Below are 17,525 nucleotides of genomic sequence, written 5' to 3' on the forward strand. Positions count from 1 at the left end.
CATGAGCACCACAAACACATGCAACATAGATCTTCTTCCTCACCCTCCTTATGATGGTGACATTGGTAGAAGAAAACTGGTCTTTCCTCAGTGTTCAATTTGATAGACTTTGACACCTGTTCAGTTTTTCAAAATTAGCCATTCCATTGGTTACTTAATCATACAATTCACCATTTACAGCACAAACAAATCCACAAGTTAAAGGTTTGGGTTCAATTTTCCTATTTTTTTTTTTTTTTTTTAGCCTGCTTTCCGAAGGGAAAGAAGATCACCTTTTGTACATGTATGTCCAGCCAATAACTCTTTTCTGACTTATTTATATTAGCTGTTGAGGGTACGGAGGGTTGGATGACTTTGTGGTGTTTTGGGATTAATGCTTCTGAATGTTCATGAATGTATGTGCATCCTGGAAAGTAAGGGTTTTTTTTTTTTTGAGGGGGGGGGGTGACACTTTCTCTTCAGAGAACCAATTTGCAGTTTGAAAATGCCTTTGGGATAATCCAACACAAGTGTTTTTTTGCTTGCAAAAGACAGGCTGTTTTCTTTAACTGAAGAAACATGGTAGACTTTGGTTATCTTTAGAAACTAATTAATCTTTCATCTTATTTTTTTTTGTCTCACTAGGTAGTCTTTCACAAGATGTCACCCAATGAGACCCTTTTCTTGGAGAGCACCAATAAGATTTACAAAGATGACATTTCCAACAGTTCCTTTGTGAATTTTCAGATATGGGACTTTCCTGGCCAAGTAGATTTCTTTGATCCAACCTTTGACTATGAAATGATCTTCCGAGGAACTGGAGCATTAATATATGTTATTGATGCACAGGTATGGAGGATGTGAATATACAGAACTTAATCTATAGGGTTTATTGTGCTGAGATGGTTAAGTGCTTTATTTTGCTAGTTATTGTTGAAAAATTTGCAGTTTATGGCTTTGGTCTCGTATTTACCTAATGAAATCACATCAGAAAAATATATATTAGATTTAAGCTGGACTCCAACACATGAATGTAAGAGAGTCCATGATTTAAAACCAAGCTTAAAATTCAGTTTAAATGTATTACAAGTAGTGCTGATGATAGGGCTGCATAATTTCAATGGTCCTCCTGAAGATCATGCATACTAAGTCTCTAGCCCTTCAATCAATATATTGCTATGTATAGAGCCTTATGAGTTAAGAGTCTAATAAGTGAAAAATGTAATAACTGCCTGATTATTTTACTGTTTTAGTTGCAGACTAGTTCAGAAATAATGCTTAAATTAAATAGCTTATTTTGGATTGAGACAAGACCAAATTGCAGCACTGTATGTCACAGGCGATATCTAAATCTGATTTCATTCAAGCAGCAGCTGACAGTTTACCAACTACAGTTAAGATTAATGGGGGGGGGGGGGGAATGCTTTTTCCAGTATTTGTCTGTCATAATGATGCACTTTCCCAGGATGACTACATGGAAGCATTGACAAGACTTCACATAACCGTTTCTAAAGCCTACAAAGTAAACCCTGAAATGAACTTTGAGGTTTTTATTCACAAAGTTGATGGTTTGTCAGATGATCATAAAATAGAGACCCAAAGGGACATTCATCAGAGGGCCAATGATGATCTTGCAGATGCTGGATTAGAAAAACTCCACCTTAGGTGAGTGAGTGTCTATTGTGCATCTAGAAATGAGGTGAAAATTTTTTCGTAGCCTTTAGGTGTATATTACCTTGGATTTCTTCTTGTGAAACCTCAGATGTGTCATGGTGTTAATGATCTTTGTATTAGAACAGGTACCCTTTTGCAGATAAGACACAAAATTCAAGCCTTCTGTCTTCTGTACTTTTGATGAACCTGTGGTAGGATTCATTAAGTGCCATTCTGGTTTGAGTTCCATTACAGAGCTATTATAACTGTAGTGCTGTGTCTTCATCTGTATACATCAAAACACATTTGAAAAGATGGAGTTATTGCTGAATGACTTCTTGTTATGCTTTTGAACTTAGAATGATGATTTTGAGATTGGCTTACTAAGTTGGTAAAGGGGTTTTGATGACTTTTGGGAATCTGATAGCCGATATGTCATTTAAGGCTTAAGAATTGCCAATGGAGTCAGACCTAAGGATCCATGTAGCCCAATATCTTGATTCCAACAGTGGCAAATCCGAGTCACAAGTACCTGGTGGGATCCCAAAAAGTAGCAAGATTCCATGCTGCCAACCCCAGGGATATGCAGTGGTGCTTACCCCCCAGGTCTAGCTTAATAACAGTTTATAGACTTTCGCCAGGAACTTGTCCAAACCCTTAAAAAAATAAAAGCCCAGCTACATTAATTGCTTTTGCAACATCCTTGGCAACAAGTTCCAAAGCTTAATTGCATGTTGTGTTTTGTTAGTGTTTCTAGTTGACAAAGCAGGTTTTGAACGGTCATGCGTATTGCATTCAGTTCTGGTTGCCATATCTCAAAAAAGGGTATAGCAGAATTAGAAAAGGTTCAAAGAAGAGTGACCAAAATGATAAAGGGGATGGAACTCCTCTCGTATGAGGAAAGGCTAACGAGGTTAGAGCTCTTCAGCTTGGAAAAGTCAGATGAGGGGAGTATGATCGAGGTCTACAAAATTCTGAGTGGTGTAGAATGAGTAGAAGTAAATCGACTTTTTACTCATTCCAAAAGTACAAAGACTAGGGGACACTCGAGGAAGTTACATGGAAATACTTTTAAAACAAATAGGAGGAAATATTTTTTCACTCAATGAAATAGTTAAGCTATGGAACTCTTTGCCGGAGGATGTAGTAACAACAGTTAGGGTATCTGGGCTTAAAAAAAGGTTTGGATAAATTCTTGGAGGAAAAGTCCATAGTCTGCTATTGAGACCAGACATGGGGAAGCCACTGCTTGCCCTGGGATTTGTAGTATGGAATGTTGCCATGATTTGGATTTGTGCCAGGTATTTGTGACCTGACTTGGCCACAGTTTGGAAAACGGGATATTGGGCTAAATGGACCATTGGTCTGACCCAGTATGGGCTATTCTTATGTTCTTATACATATAAATCGTATAATACTGAAATAACTTTTCCTTCCATATCATCATGCTGATCAATCCATAGACTGGTGGGTTGTGTCCATCTACCAGCAGGTGGAGATAGAGAGCAATCCTTTTGCCTCCCTATATGTGGTCATGTGCTGTAACTTCTCAGTATGTTTTCTATCTCAGCAGGTGGTGGTCACACACAGCAGCAGCTCTGGCTAGGCCTCCAAGCCTAATTTTTAGGTTTTGTTGAGTGCCTGGGGTTGAGGGCTCTTCTTGAGCAAGTGCAAATCTGGTGGTGGCAGGTCCCTCCTTTTCTCCCCCCTCCCGCTGGCTCCGTTTGAAAAAAAAAAAAAAACAAAAAAAACAATTTTGGACGTCTTTAAGGGCGTTTATTTCGACGTTTATTTAAACGTTTATTGCAGCTACTCACTGGGACACCAGGTCGTTACAGCTCGGAGCGAGAAGCAGGTAATTTTTACCTTTTTATAGCGGGCAGGGGGTTCCCCGATTGATCTCCACGTGGCCTATGGCGTCGGAGGGCGAGTGCGCGAAGAATCGCTCCCCGGACCGCGTGTGTGCTCCTAGCGGGGATGCGGGGGTTTTAAAGTCTGATTCGCCCTTGTTGGGTGTCAGTTTTTAAGGCCGGTCAGTGTCCCGGGTCTTCCTCCGGCGTGGCGGTTTTTCCCCGCCATAAACGCCCATCCCCCCGCTGCTCGCCTCCGCCATCTTGGCTGGCCACTCTGCTGGGACGGCTTCTTCTTGGGCCGCCCTTGAGCTGGGAGACGTTCATGCCATGGCCGCCCTTGATTTGGGCGACGGCAAAAAAGCGGCTAAAGTTAAGCGCCGTTCTTCCCGCGCGGCTCCTTCGCGGAGTGTCGCGCCGGACGCCATCTTGGATGCGCAGCATGTTGCTCCCCCGCTCTTGCGAGCGCCGGTTGAGGGTGCGTCTAGGGCTGTGGCCCAGGCTGCTGAAATACACAGTCTGGGGGGTTTCTCCCCCGAGTTTATTTTGCTGCTGCATCAGGCCTTCCTTATGCAAAACGCTGCCCCTTCTCCCTTGTCCGATAACGGGGTTGAGGCCCCCAGAAGTAAACGCCCTCGGGTGGATTCCCAGGCCTTAGAGGACGCTGTTTCCTCTGATGTAGATGAGGGCAGCGTATCTGAGTTCTCCCAACGGTCCTTTGGGGATTCCTTGGAGGAGACGGATTCCTGCTCGGATGGAGCGGATGACCCCCCCTGCAGCGTGGATCTTTCGCTCAGAGGATTTGCCCAACCTGTTACTGCAGGCCATGAGCATGTTGAAGATTTCCTCGCCAGAGGACGTCTCTCCCTCAGCCCCTGTTGGCTCTGCCATTATGCTGGGGACGAAGCGCCCGCCTAGAACCTTCCACGTGCATGATGCCATGCACACCTTAATTTCGGCTCAATGGGATGTCCCGGAAGCGAGCCTCAAAGTGGCTAGGGCTATGTCCCGCCTCTATCCTTTGCCTGAAAGTGAACGTGAGGCCTTTATTTGGCCTACCGTGGATTCTTTAATCACTGCAGTGACTAAGAAAACGGCGTTGCCGGTGGAAGGTGGCACGGCCCTAAAGGACGCCCAAGACAGAAGATTGGAAGCGGCTTTAAGGTCGGCCTTCGAGGTGGCTGCCTTAAGTTTACAGGCCTCAGTTTGCGGCTCCTATGTGGCCAGGGCGTGCCTGACGATGGTGCAGCGGGCTTCCCCCTCGGATCCTTCCTTGAGGGCTGATTGGCCGGCCCTGGAATCGGGCTTGGCTTATTTGGCAGACTTACTGTATGATGTCTTGAGAGCCTCGGCTAAAGGTATGGCTCAGACAGTCTCTGCGCGGCGCTGGCTTTGGCTGAAACATTGGTCTGCGGACCACGCCTCTAAGTCCCGCCTGGCTAAGTTGCCTTTTAAAGGCAAGCTGCTCTTTGGGGTCGAGCTGGACAAAATCGTGACCGATCTCGGCACGTCTAAGGGCAAGAGGTTACCAGAGGTCAGGGCTCGGGCCAGTGCTCGCCCCGGTATCTCCAGAGGACGGTTTCAGGAAGCCCGTCGGTACCGCCCGGGCAAGTCGGGCTCCTCTGCCCCCTCTTCCTTCAAGAGGAACTTCTCCCCCAAGCAGCATTCCTTTCGCAGAGACCGCCGTCCCGGAGGTGCGCCCTCCGGTCCTCCCCCAGGGTCTCGTACCCAATGACGGGGTCCTGGTCCATGGCCCAGTGCAGATTGGAGGACGCCTGTCCTCGTTTCTGGGCGAGTGGACCAGAGTCACTTCAGACGCTTGGGTGCTGGAAGTCATCAGAGACGGCTACAAGTTAGAGTTCTGCCGACCCTTAAGAGACGGGTTTGTACTCTCTCCCTGCAAGTCTCCAGTCAAAGCTGTGGCAGTGCAGCACACCTTGGACAATCTGATCCGCCTGGGTGCGGTCGTTCCGGTGCCAGAAAAGCAGCTTGGCAAGGGACGTTACTCCATTTACTTTGTGGTACCAAAGAAAGGAGGTTCTGTATGGCCTATACTCGACCTCAAAGGGGTCAATCGGGCCTTGAAAGTTCGGCACTTAAGCATGGAGACTCTCCGCTCTGTTATAGCGGCAGTGAAGGCAGGAGAGTTCTTGGCTTCCTTGGACATCAAGGAAGCGTACCTGCATATTCCCATCTGGCCTCCTCATCCACGCTTTCTGCGTTTTGCAGTACTGGGCCGACACTTCCAGTTCAGAGCCCTCCCGTTCGGGTTGGCTACTGCTCCGCGGACCTTCTCCAAAGTAATGGTGGTCATCGCGGCCTTCCTGCGAAAGGAAGGAGTACAAGTCCATCCTTATCTGGACGACTGGTTGATCCGAGCCCCCTCTTATGCAGAGTGCGGCAAAGCTGTGGACCGGGTGATTGCTCTTTTGAGCTCCCTGGGGTGGATCATCAACTGGGAGAAGAGCCAGCTGCGCCCGACTCAGTCCCTGGAGTATCTGGGAGTTCGATTCGACACCCAAGTGGGCAGAGTGTTCCTGCCGGACAATCGGATTGTCAAACCTCAGGCTCAGGTGGACCAGTTCCTAGTAGCCTCTCCTCTTCGGGCTTGGGACTATGTGCAGCTGTTGGGCTCTATGACGGCCACGATGGAAGTAGTGCCCTGGGCCAGGGCTCATATGAGACCACTACAACACTCTCTGCTGCAGCGCTGGACTCCGGTGTCGGAGGATTATGCTGTGCGCCTTCCCTTGGATCCAGCAGTGCGCAAGGTGCTGAGCTGGTGGCTGCAGACAGATAAGTTGTCTGCAGGAATGCCTCTGGTGACCCCGGAGTGGATTGTCGTCACGACGGACGCCTCTTTGTCGGGCTGGAGAGCCCACTGCTTGGGAAGGACAGCGCAGGGGCTCTGGTCTCCTGCAGAGGCAAAGTGGTCTATCAACCTCCTGGAACTCAGAGCCATTCGGTTGGCACTTTTGGAGTTCATCCCGGTACTGGCGTTGAAGCCAGTACGGGTCCTGTCGGACAATGCCACGGCTGTGGCCTATGTCAACCGCCAGGGAGGTACTAAGAGCGCCCCTCTAGCCAAGGAGGCCATGAATCTATGCCAGTGGGCGGAAGCGAACCTGGAACAGCTGTCAGCGGCCCACATTGCCGGAGTCATGAATGTCAAGGCGGACTTTCTCAGTCGCCATACCTTGGATCCCGGAGAGTGGCAGCTATCGGCTCAGGTGTTCTTGGACATCACGAAGCGCTGGGGCCAGCCGAGCCTAGATCTGATGGCGTCATCGGCCAATTGCCAAGTGCCGCGCTTTTTCAGCAGAGGACGGGACCCTCGATCCCTGGGAGTAGATGCTCTTCTCCAACAGTGGCCGACACAGGAGCTTCTCTATGTGTTCCCGCCCTGGCCCATGTTGGGCAGGTTGCTAGACCGGGTGGCAAAGCATCCGGGCCGGATAATCCTGGTGGGTCCGGACTGGCCCAGACGTCCCTGGTATGCGGACTTGATCAGGCTCTCAGTGGACGTTCCTCTGCGGCTGCCATTGGAGCAGGGCCTGTTGCATCAGGGTCCCGTGGTGATGGAGGATCCCTCCCCCTTTGGTCTTACGGCCTGGCTATTGAGCGGCAGCGTCTGAGAAAGAAGGGCTTCTCAGACAAGGTCATCGCCACTATGCTGAGAGCGAGGAAGCGCTCTACTTCTACTGCTTACGCCAGGGTTTGGCGTACCTTTGCAGCGTGGTGTGAAGCAGGCTCACTTTCTCCCTTCACTACTCCAATTTCTTCAGTGTTGGCGTTCCTGCAAGAAGGTCTGGAGAAAGGCCTGTCGCTCAGTTCCCTTAAAGTCCAGGTAGCGGCTCAGGCTTGCTTCAGGGGCCGCCTGAAGGGTGCTTCCCTGGCTTCGCAGCCAGATGTGGTACATTTTCTCAAGGGAGTTAATCACCTGCGCCCTCCTCTGCGCTCAGTGGTGCCTGCGTGGAATCTCAACCTGGTGCTAAGAGCCTTGCAGAAGCCGCCTTTTGAACCCTTGTCGAGGGCATCTCTGAAAGACCTGACGTTGAAAGCAGTCTTTTTGGTGGCTATCACTTCAGCCAGAAGAGTTTCCGAGCTCCAGGCGCTCTCATGTCGAGAGCCTTTTCTGCAGTTCAGTGAGGCAGGAGTGACTATTCGCACAGTGCCTTCCTTCCTGCCCAAGATTGTTTCTCGCTTCCATGTGAATCAGCAGCTCTGTCTCCCTTCCTTTCGTAGGGAGGACTACCCAGAGGAATACTCTGCTCTCAAGTATCTGGATGTGAGACGAGTCATCATCAGATATTTGGAAGTGACCAATGATTTCCGGAAATCGGATCATCTGTTTGTCCTGTTTGCAGGTCCTCGTAAGGGTCTGCAGGCTGCTAAGCCTACAGTGGCAAGATGGGTCAAGGAAGCCATTGCAGCGGCTTATGTGGCCGCGGGGAAGGTGCCGCCTATCCAGCTGAAGGCTCACTCCACTAGAGCTCAGGCGGCCTCGATGGCAGAGGCCGGGTCCGTCTCCTTGGAAGAGATTTGCAAGGCGGCAACTTGGGCATCGGCCCATACCTTCTCCAGGCATTACCGCTTGACTGTGGCTGCTCGGGCGGAGGCTCGGTTTGGAGCTTCAGTGTTGCGGTCAGGGATTTCTATGTCCCGCCCTGGGTGAGTACTGCTTCGGTACATCCCACCAGTCTATGGATTGATCAGCATGATGATATGGAAGGTAAAATTATGTATCATACCTGATAATTTTCTTTCCATTAATCATAGCTGATCAATCCATAGCCCCTCCCAGATATCTGTACTGTTTATATTCTGGTTGCATTTCAGGTTCAAGTTTAGTCTTCAGTTCCTGTTCAGGAGGACTTCGTGTTCAAGTTTTTCAATGGATTCTTCAAGAGTTGAGACGAATTTGTGTTAGTGAGCTGCTACATTCCTCTCCCCTCCGTTTTACGGGGCTGGATTGAGACTTAAATTCTGCCGGCGCTCCCTCCCGCTTTGTGCGGCAGTTGGGCAGCTTTGTACCCCTCCCGCTTCGGCGGTGTTAGGGTCAGTCAGCTCCTCCCGCGGTTGCGGTTGCAGGATAAGCCAGATCCCCCCGCATTGGCGGGTGTGGTGTCCCTCCCCCGCTCCGCGGGGATGAGCTGGACGGATTCCCCTCCCCCACTTGTGTGGGGATGAGCTGGGTTAATTCCCCTCCCCCGTTTCGGCGGTGGTGAGCTGGGCAGAGTGTCCCTTTGTGGGTGTAATTCTCTAAGTGCTGAGTCCTGCGGATGGAGCTTTGATATCGACATACTGAGGAGTTTCCGGCAGCACATGACCACATATAGGGAGGCAAAAGGATTGCTCTCTATCTCCACCTGCTGGTAGATGGACACAACCCACCAGTCTATGGATTGATCAGCTATGATTAATGGAAAGAAAATTATCAGGTATGATACATAATTTTACCTTATCCAAATGTCACTATTATTTTACTCTATCCAAATGTCACTATTTTACCCGTTGATTTGATCTTTTTTTTTTTATTGGGTATGCCATGTTGTACCTTGCTCAGAATTGAGTATGATGTGAGTTAGAAATTCTTTTAAATAAATATGACAACACTCAGAAGGTTTGTTGTAATGTAAGTTTATGTACACAGGTACTAAACATTTCACTGTCTAGGTTATGTACTGGTGGAATGACATGATGCTAATTGGGCCTCTCCCTTGGTAATTCTTAGAGTTGCCAGATAATAGAAATGGGCATTGCCCACCCTGGAGTACAGGCATAGGCCAGCTCAAACCAAACCCTTAGCATTTGAAAACAAACCCTTAAAACGCTTTGCTTTTTATAGTGAAAACAAAACGCTCCGTTATCGTGAAACTTAAATATAGTCGTCGTAGCTGTTCAGGTTTAGTTCTTTGTAACTAATGGCTATAGTTGGGTACTTAATTACACATGTTGTTCAATGATGCATGAAAGCATTTACCATTGTTTGTGCTAATGGAACCTGAAAACTTGACCCGGATCCAGCCATTATTAAAAGTACACACTTTCTTTCAGCTTTTATTTGACTAGTATCTATGACCACTCAATATTTGAAGCATTCAGCAAAGTAGTACAGAAGCTGATCCCACAGCTTCCGACATTGGAAAATCTGCTCAACATATTTATTTCGGTAAGTGTGGTGATTAAACAGCTGTTTTCAGTTCTGTTCTGGATCAGTGTGCCGTGATATATTATTTTTAGTGAAGAGGCTGGAGATGTGTTTGCTTGATTGAACCCTTGTGTGTGCTTAGATCGAGGTCTACATGGAGAGCGCGCGTGGCTTTTCCTTTTCAGCTGCTCAGGGTTAAAGAACGAATGTTAGCATCTCTTGAGGTCCCAGTACCCATGTTACTCCACATTACCACATAATTCAAAGCAAGATGAAATAAAGGGGAACGGGCTTTTATGTTAGAAATACCTTGTGATACTTGGTAGTTTTGAGACTAATGTGACTCTGTCTCAGTAAGCAAGATAAACTTAGTGTGATGAATTTGAAATACACTATCTGACCCTCTCCTCTTTCTTTGGTTTGGTTGGTAGAATTCAGGTATTGAAAAGGCTTTCCTTTTTGATGTCGTCAGCAAAATCTACATAGCAACAGACAGCTCACCGGTGGATATGCAGTCCTATGAACTGTGCTGCGACATGATAGATGTTGTAATTGATGTGTCGTGTATATATGGGTGAGTAGACCAAACATTTTGGAGGGTATGGAAAGGAAACTGTCTTCATTTACATACACATAAGATGGCAAGAAGCGCCTTAAATTGTGGGCTCCAAAGGAGAGAACAAGCAAGGTGGCAAATGTAACCTCCGGGCCTGCAGATATCTTCAATCCGTTTGTTGTAGTGATCGTAGTTCAGTGTACGTAGGGGTAAGCTTGGGTTTCTATTCTACAAGTTCAAGAGGTGGAAGGGAAAGGGTAAAAAGTACAGTGCTTTGGGATGGTACCGTAATGATGAGTAGACTATAGTGCCAGAAACTTGCTTAAGTTTCATTTTCAGACTTCACTATGTTTTGTTCAAACTAAGTTTATAAACTTTGACATAGGTATTCTGTAAACACGCACAACTGTATTTATTTATTGGGATTTATTTACCGCGTTTTTGAAGGAATTCACTCAAGGCGGTGAACAGTAAGAATAGATCAAGCATGAGCATGAGGCAATTAGAGCAGTAAATATATTTGAACGACAATACAAAGTATGGCATGGTATACTACTTGCAATGACATCACAATATGTACTAGAACATTATAATTGGTAGTGAAGGGTAAGGCAAAGTTGTAACCTATAGATGAGTAAGGAAGTAGGAAGAATTAGAAAGTAAGGTGACTGATTTGAAGAAAGTTGCACGTGAGGTCAGAGAGATGGTTAAATATTATCTCAGCTAGGGTAGAAGTGGATAAACATGTCCCGCTGCAGTATGTGCAGCCCGAGTCACTCCTTGTGTGTGTGAGTGAGACTAAAGTTAGTTACTTCTTCCGTTAAAGGCTTGGTTGAAGAGCCAAACTTTCACCTGCTTCCTGAAGTAGAGGTAGTCTTGTGTTAAGCAGAGCCTTTCAGGCAGTGCATTCCAGAGTGTGGGGGCTACTCCGGAGAAGGCTCGCTTGCGGGTATCTTGCAGTGCTCTAAAAATGTTAATCTTTAATAATAAACACCTGGTACTTGAACCTGCAAATCTCCTGGTGTGTTTGTAAATGCATGTTGTTGCTCATTTTCTGGTTTGCAGCTCACTCAATTCCTGTTCCCATCAGGGACTACAAAGCTGGGAGCTTGCAATTGCCTGGAAGGGGCGGGAAGTTTACACAGTTGCATTCCTTTCCACTCTGCTTTGCCTAGCCTGGCACATTCTAGATGTGCCATGCTGCAGAAGGAGCTTGGATCACAAGTGCAATTTTGAGACGGCAAATAGGTGTTGAGCAAAGGTGGACCTTTTATTTTTGGAGGGGGGCTGTAAATATTTGGGCTTGGCTTTGGGCTCTCCACAGAAGAAAAGTGTTTTTGTTTAAAGGCCTGAACACATCTGATCATGGCAACTAGAACTGGAGGGAAAGCTGATTTATTCCCCCCCCTCCCCGATGTTTTGTGATCTTCCAAGAAAAGTGAATAGGCAGCTTTTCCAAAAGATGTCTTGTTTGATGAAACAATGCATGTGTAAAGGTTTTCTGCACCCAAGAAATGATTAGTGGTTAGAGTGGTGGACTTTGGTCCTGGGGAACTGGGTTCGATTCCCACTTCAGGCACAGGCAGCTCCTTGTGACTCTGGGCAAGTCACTTAACCCTCCATTGCCCCATGTAAGCCGCATTGAGCCTGCCATGAGTGGGAAAGCGCAGGGTACAAATGTAACAAAAAAAACAAAAAAACAATTAGCTTTCTGTAGGAATGTAAAAGTTGCTTTTTGTTTTCCTTAAATAGCTTAAAGGAAGACGGCAGTGGCAGCGCATATGACAAGGAGTCCATGGCGATCATTAAGTTGAACAATACAACAGTCCTATATTTAAAGGAGGTGACAAAATTTCTGGCACTGGTCTGCATCCTTAGGGAGGAAAGCTTTGAACGTAAAGGTAATTGTATTGTTTGCACTGGAATAGGGTTGTTAGTAGATCAGATTTTAAGAGAAACACACAGATAAGACACCTTATCTTTGTTTTGCTCATTATCATTGCTGTTTAATTTTGATTTCATGATAGATGCAAGAATGCTGTAGAAAAGAGCAGCTGCATCTCAGCTGGTTATTGAAAATGTTGATGAAGTGTAACACTTTCTTGCTTTTAATGATTTCTTCATTGAAGTTGTCACCCTATTCAAAACACCTTTCCTCCCCCTCCCTCAGTCTTACTCTCTTATTGTAAACAAATGTCTTTGTGTGTGTGTCTTTTTTTTTCTTTTCCTTGCACAGGTTTGATAGATTATAACTTCCATTGTTTCCGCAAAGCCATTCATGAAGTTTTCGAAGTTGGTGTCGTCTCCCACAGAACCTTCAGTCACCATCAAGCAAGCACCCCGAACCTGAATGCAGTGACTCTGAACGGCACACCTGCCAATGTAGTTTAGCTAGACAATTATCCTCATGGACTCTGTCCTTTTTAACCGAAAGTCAGAGCTGCAGTGACCAACCCAACTTTGTGACAGTTTATGCAGCTCATCTGCTATTGGCTGCAGTCCAGAATACTTGCAGTATGGGCAAAAGAGTTGACGTCAACCCACTGGTCTTATACACATGAAACATCTGAAGACACTGGAAGGCAAGATCACGATCTTTGAACTGAGAATGCTCAAGACAATATGTTTTTTCCCCCCCCCCCCTTTTCTTTTCCTAGGATGATCATATTTTGGGGAATTTCAATTCAGACCTGTCTATGGTAGCAAGGGAAGAGAGTAGGGCATGGCTTGGAGACGGAGCATCATGTGAAATACTGCTCTGTATTACATCAAAATAATATTTTTTAATTTTTACTTGGTCTGGAAAATATCTGTTGTGCTGGCATTTTTAACTCTTTACCTTTAAAGAGAGATTTAGTGGGATTTCTTTTTGTTTGTTTTTGTATTTGTTGCAGTTGATGTGAGCTCACATCCGTGCACATAAAGTTGGTACCGAGGCCCATTCCTTTCTTCTCCCTCTAGAAAGCATTCCAAGACATTTCCTGCTAAAGTTTTCATTATTCTTTACCACGCTGTTGGGCAGATATAGGTTGCAGATGGCAGCTTGTAACCAAGCTGTTGAACTGTCTGCGATAACATCGTACACATTCAGTACAAACATGCAAGATGCAACAACACTGAACCATGCTCTCCTCTCTGAGGAGATGCTGCTTTCTGTGTTCATAGTAAAAGGGAAGGCAGAATCTTTGGTTTTAAGACTTTGAGATAAAGTTTAATCATAAAAGTGGATGGGCAGCAGCGGTAGTGTGGTATACTCCTCTTGGGAGGAGAGAATATATTAGAAAAGATGGGTTTTAGTGCATCTGCTATGCCAGGATATCCCAGTTGGTGAGATTTACTGGCAGCATTCAAAACCTTCCATCCTTGTGTCATGGTAGACAGTGATATTCCAGTAAAAGCTGGAAAGGTTCAAAATGCTGTATGATTAGAGTCTTGGTGTACCTGGCTGTGGCAGGCAGTGCAGCCTCAAAAAGAAATACATTTAATGCTTTAAAAAGAGTGGGGTTTTTTTGTGAGCTGCTGTCTTATAAAAGGTGCTGCTTCGGGCGTTTTTTTTATTTTTTTGGATTAGAATTTAGTGCTTTAACGGTCAATTAGGGGTTTCTTAGTCCATGATCTCATCATACAGCCACCCCCTCCTCAGAAAAGACTTGTCCATAAGTCTCTTCAGCAAAGCTGTAGTGAAGAAAATGAAATGTTTCTTCTAGCACAACAGCAAATGGTCTCTAACCCATGTGAAAGGTAGATGCCAAATCATTGAAAAAGTTCCAGGAATGTTGACTTGCTGTGACTTAAGTAGCACTGCAGAATGATTGGAAGCCACACAGCAGCCAGTGTGTGCCATTGCTGTCTTGGCTGCCCTTATGGTTTTTTTTTTGTTTGTTTTTTTAATGTCTTTGTTGTATTTTTGATGCCTTAATGCTGTGGTTTCTTCATCATTGGGAGTCGTCATTGGGTTCATTCCAGCCTTTATCCTTGATGTTTTGTAAGTGATACAAACTTGAATTGTTTTGACCACAAGATACTTTGTAATGCTTATTCCAAATGTGTGTTTTTTTTTTTTCTTTAAATCCTGCTTCCTAACTGTATCAATCTTGTAAAAGGGAAAACATTTCACTGCTTCACCTTTTAAGATATTGGCACCTGTATTTTCAACAGCCACCCCCCACTTAAGTCTAGAAGTATCACTGCAAAATGTATTTGTATATAGAGTGCTGGATACACGTGCCAGTGCGACCGCCTGTTGAGCGTGCTCAGCAGCTGTCGCCACTGATTGTTCAGTAGCTACCTGGACCACAACGATAGCCACAAGGGGTGGGGGGGAGGGAGGAACAAACCAAGCTGATGCTTTTATATTTATAGACTTTTCTTTCACTGAACTGTATATAATAAGGGGTATCAATAAATTTATTTACTCACGTGGTGTGTGTTTGCACAAGGAATATGCAAATGGAGAGGTGTTGTTTTGATTCCATAGTATGGGTAAGACCAGCAGCAAACTGCAGGTGACCTTGCATTAACTATGAAATGGGGCTGTGACTCCACAAGTCCAAAAATGAGTCTTATCGCTGGCTGAGATGGGAGGGATTCTGTCTGCATCTCCAGCAGTGGCGTTCTCATGACAAGGGTAAGTATTTTTGTCTCTTTCCTAAAGCAATATAAACTTTAATTGTTTTCCACCCGACTGCGGAAGCCTAGTGCGTCAGCCCACTGAGCTCCCAAGATGTGCTGGTCGTCTTACAAACTGTTTTGAGTAAGTAGTATGACAGGATATTAATAGCACAGAGAAGCATCTGCAATTTAAACAGACTCTGTGCAATCAGGAGCTGAGATCAATCAGATGACAGTGATTAAGGTGGCAGATAAGAGAAGAACTGATTACGTGGAGGGATGCAAATTTGTATAAATGAAGATGTTATAACCCAGCAGTTGGCATGGACAGTAAGGGTTGAAAACCTCAAAGGTGTGTTATGAGAAGCTGTGCTTGTAAAGAAATGATGGAATGTCTACGTAGATTAAATTCCTTGGCTTGGGTTATTTTATTGCCACCCTAACCAAAATGCAGAAAAGGTTTCAGACCCAGGAATTCCTAAATCTGTCCTAGGGACTCCTGGGATATTTGCAGAGAAATATGCATGAGACTAATGTGCATACAAATTTGTTTTGAGCACATTTAATTGTGAATTTCCTAAAAACCAACTTATGAGGTCATCAGGATAAGTTTGGGAAGCCCTGCTCCAAACTCCACTGACCTAGAACATTAGAGTTGCCATACTGGGTCTGACCAAAGGTCCATCTAGCCCAGTGGTTCCTGAACCTGGTCGTGGAGGCACCCCAGCCAGTCAGGTTTTCAGGATACCCACAATGAATATTCATGAGGTTTGCATGCAATTGAGGCAATGCATGCAAATGTCTCGCATGAATATTCATTGTGGATATTCTGAAAACTTGACTGGCTGGGGTGCCTCCAGGACCAGGTTTGGGAACTCCTGATCTAGCCCATTATTCTGTCTCAAACAGTGGCCAATCCAGGTCAAAAGTACCTGATAGACTTCCAAATAGTAACAAGATTACATGCTACTTAACCCCAGGGATAAGCAGTGGCTTTCCTCGGATGTACCTTAATAAGGTTTATGGACTTTTACCTCCAGGAATTTGTTCAAAAAAAAATTTTTTTAACCCAACCATACTAACTACTTTTACCACATCCTCCGACAAGGCGATCTGAGCTTAACTGTGCATTCTCAAGATTTGCATCGAACGTACTACTTGCAACTTTATTGCATGCCGTGTATTTTTTTTGAAAGAGTAAGCAATTGATTGACGGTTCTACTCCATTCGCTCAGCATTTTATAGACCTCTATCATACACCTCTCATTCTGAAGAGCACTTACAACTTTAGCCTTTTGTTATATGAGAATCATTCCACCCCTTTGATCATTTTGCTCACCCTTCTCTGTTTGTTCCTAATCCACAACATCTCTTTTGAGATGCAGTGTCAAGAATTGTACACAGCACTTGAAGTGTGATTGTATCATGGAGCAAAATACAGAGGCATTATGATAGTTTTTGATGTATTTTCTATTCTTTTCCTAATAATTGTGTTTTTTTTGTTGCCTATACTGATCAGAAGATTTCAACATGTTGTCCACGATGGCACCTAGATCTTTCTTGGGTGGTAACTCCTAGTGTGGAACTTTGCATCCTGTAGCTATAATATTGTTCCCTGCATGCATCACTTTGCAACTTGTCCACATTTAACTTTCATCTATCATTTGGATGCCCAGTTTCCTAGTCTTGAAGGTCCTGCAATTTCTCACAATCTGCGTTCAGTTCAACAGCGTTGAATAATTTTGCTGTCATTTGCAAATTTGATTACTTGCATGTCCCTATTTCTAGATCATTTATAAATTGTTAAAAATCACCAATCTACTACAGATCCTTCGGGTACTCCCTGTTCACCTTCCTCCATTGAGAGGCTGGGGCCATTTAACCCTACTGTTTGTTTCTTTAGCTGGTTCCCAATCCACAATAGGACATTGCCTCCTATCCCATGGCTTTTAAATTTTTCAGCTTTCTGAAAATCTGGGTACACTGTATCAACTGGCTTTTCTTTATCCGTACCCGGAGTATTGTGTTCAGTTCTGGAGGCCGTATCTTGTGAAGGATGTTAAAAAAAAATGGAAGCGGTGCAAAGAAAAGCTACGAGAATGGTATGGGATTTGCGTTACAAGACGTATGAGGAGAGACTTGTTGACCTGAACGTGTGTATACCCTGGAGGAAAGGAGAAACAGGGATGATATGATACAGACGTTCAAATATTTGAAAGGTATTAATCTGCAAACAAACCTTTTCCGGAAAGGGGAAGGCTGTAGAACTAGAGGACATGAAATGAGATTGAAGGGGGGCAGACTCAAGAAAAATGTCAGGAAGTATTTTTTCACGGAGACAGTGGTGGATGCTTGGAATTCCCTCCCGCGGAAGGTAGTGGAGAGGAAAACGGTAACGGAATTCAAACATGCGTGGGATAAACATAAAGGAATCCTGCTCAGAAGGAAGGGATCCCCAGAAGCTTAGCCGGTGGTGGGAGGCAGGGCTGGTGGTTGGGAGGTGGGGATAGTGCTGGGCAGACTTATACGGTCTGTGCCAGAGCCGGTGGTGGGGCTGGTGGTTGGGAGGCGGGGATAGTGCTGGGCAGACTTATATGGTCTGTGTCCTGAAAAAGACAGGTACAAATCAAGGTAAGGTAGACGCAAAAAATGGCACATGTGAGTTTATCTTGTTGGGCAGACTGGGTGGACCGTACAGGTCTTTTTCTGCCGTCATCTACTGTGT

The 17,525-nt window shown here is 45.4% G+C and overlaps 1 protein-coding gene across 1 annotated transcript in view; it reads left to right on the plus strand.

Moving 5' to 3' along the window:
• RRAGC (Ras related GTP binding C) overlaps nt 1-13,085 on the plus strand; it is a 34,631-nt gene extending 21,546 nt beyond the window's left edge. Inside the window, exons 2-7 of the mRNA XM_030219049.1 lie at nt 625-828; nt 1,445-1,644; nt 9,540-9,654; nt 10,065-10,207; nt 11,942-12,090; nt 12,426-13,085. Of these exons, the coding sequence (XP_030074909.1) occupies nt 625-828; nt 1,445-1,644; nt 9,540-9,654; nt 10,065-10,207; nt 11,942-12,090; nt 12,426-12,580 (966 nt within the window). The 3' untranslated portion in view covers nt 12,581-13,085. The remainder of the gene's footprint in view (nt 1-624; nt 829-1,444; nt 1,645-9,539; nt 9,655-10,064; nt 10,208-11,941; nt 12,091-12,425) is intronic.
• Nucleotides 13,086-17,525: the final 4,440 nt, after the last annotated feature.

This window comes from Microcaecilia unicolor, chromosome 11 (assembly GCF_901765095.1).
Source record: "Microcaecilia unicolor chromosome 11, aMicUni1.1, whole genome shotgun sequence".
NCBI lineage: Eukaryota > Metazoa > Chordata > Amphibia > Gymnophiona > Siphonopidae > Microcaecilia > Microcaecilia unicolor.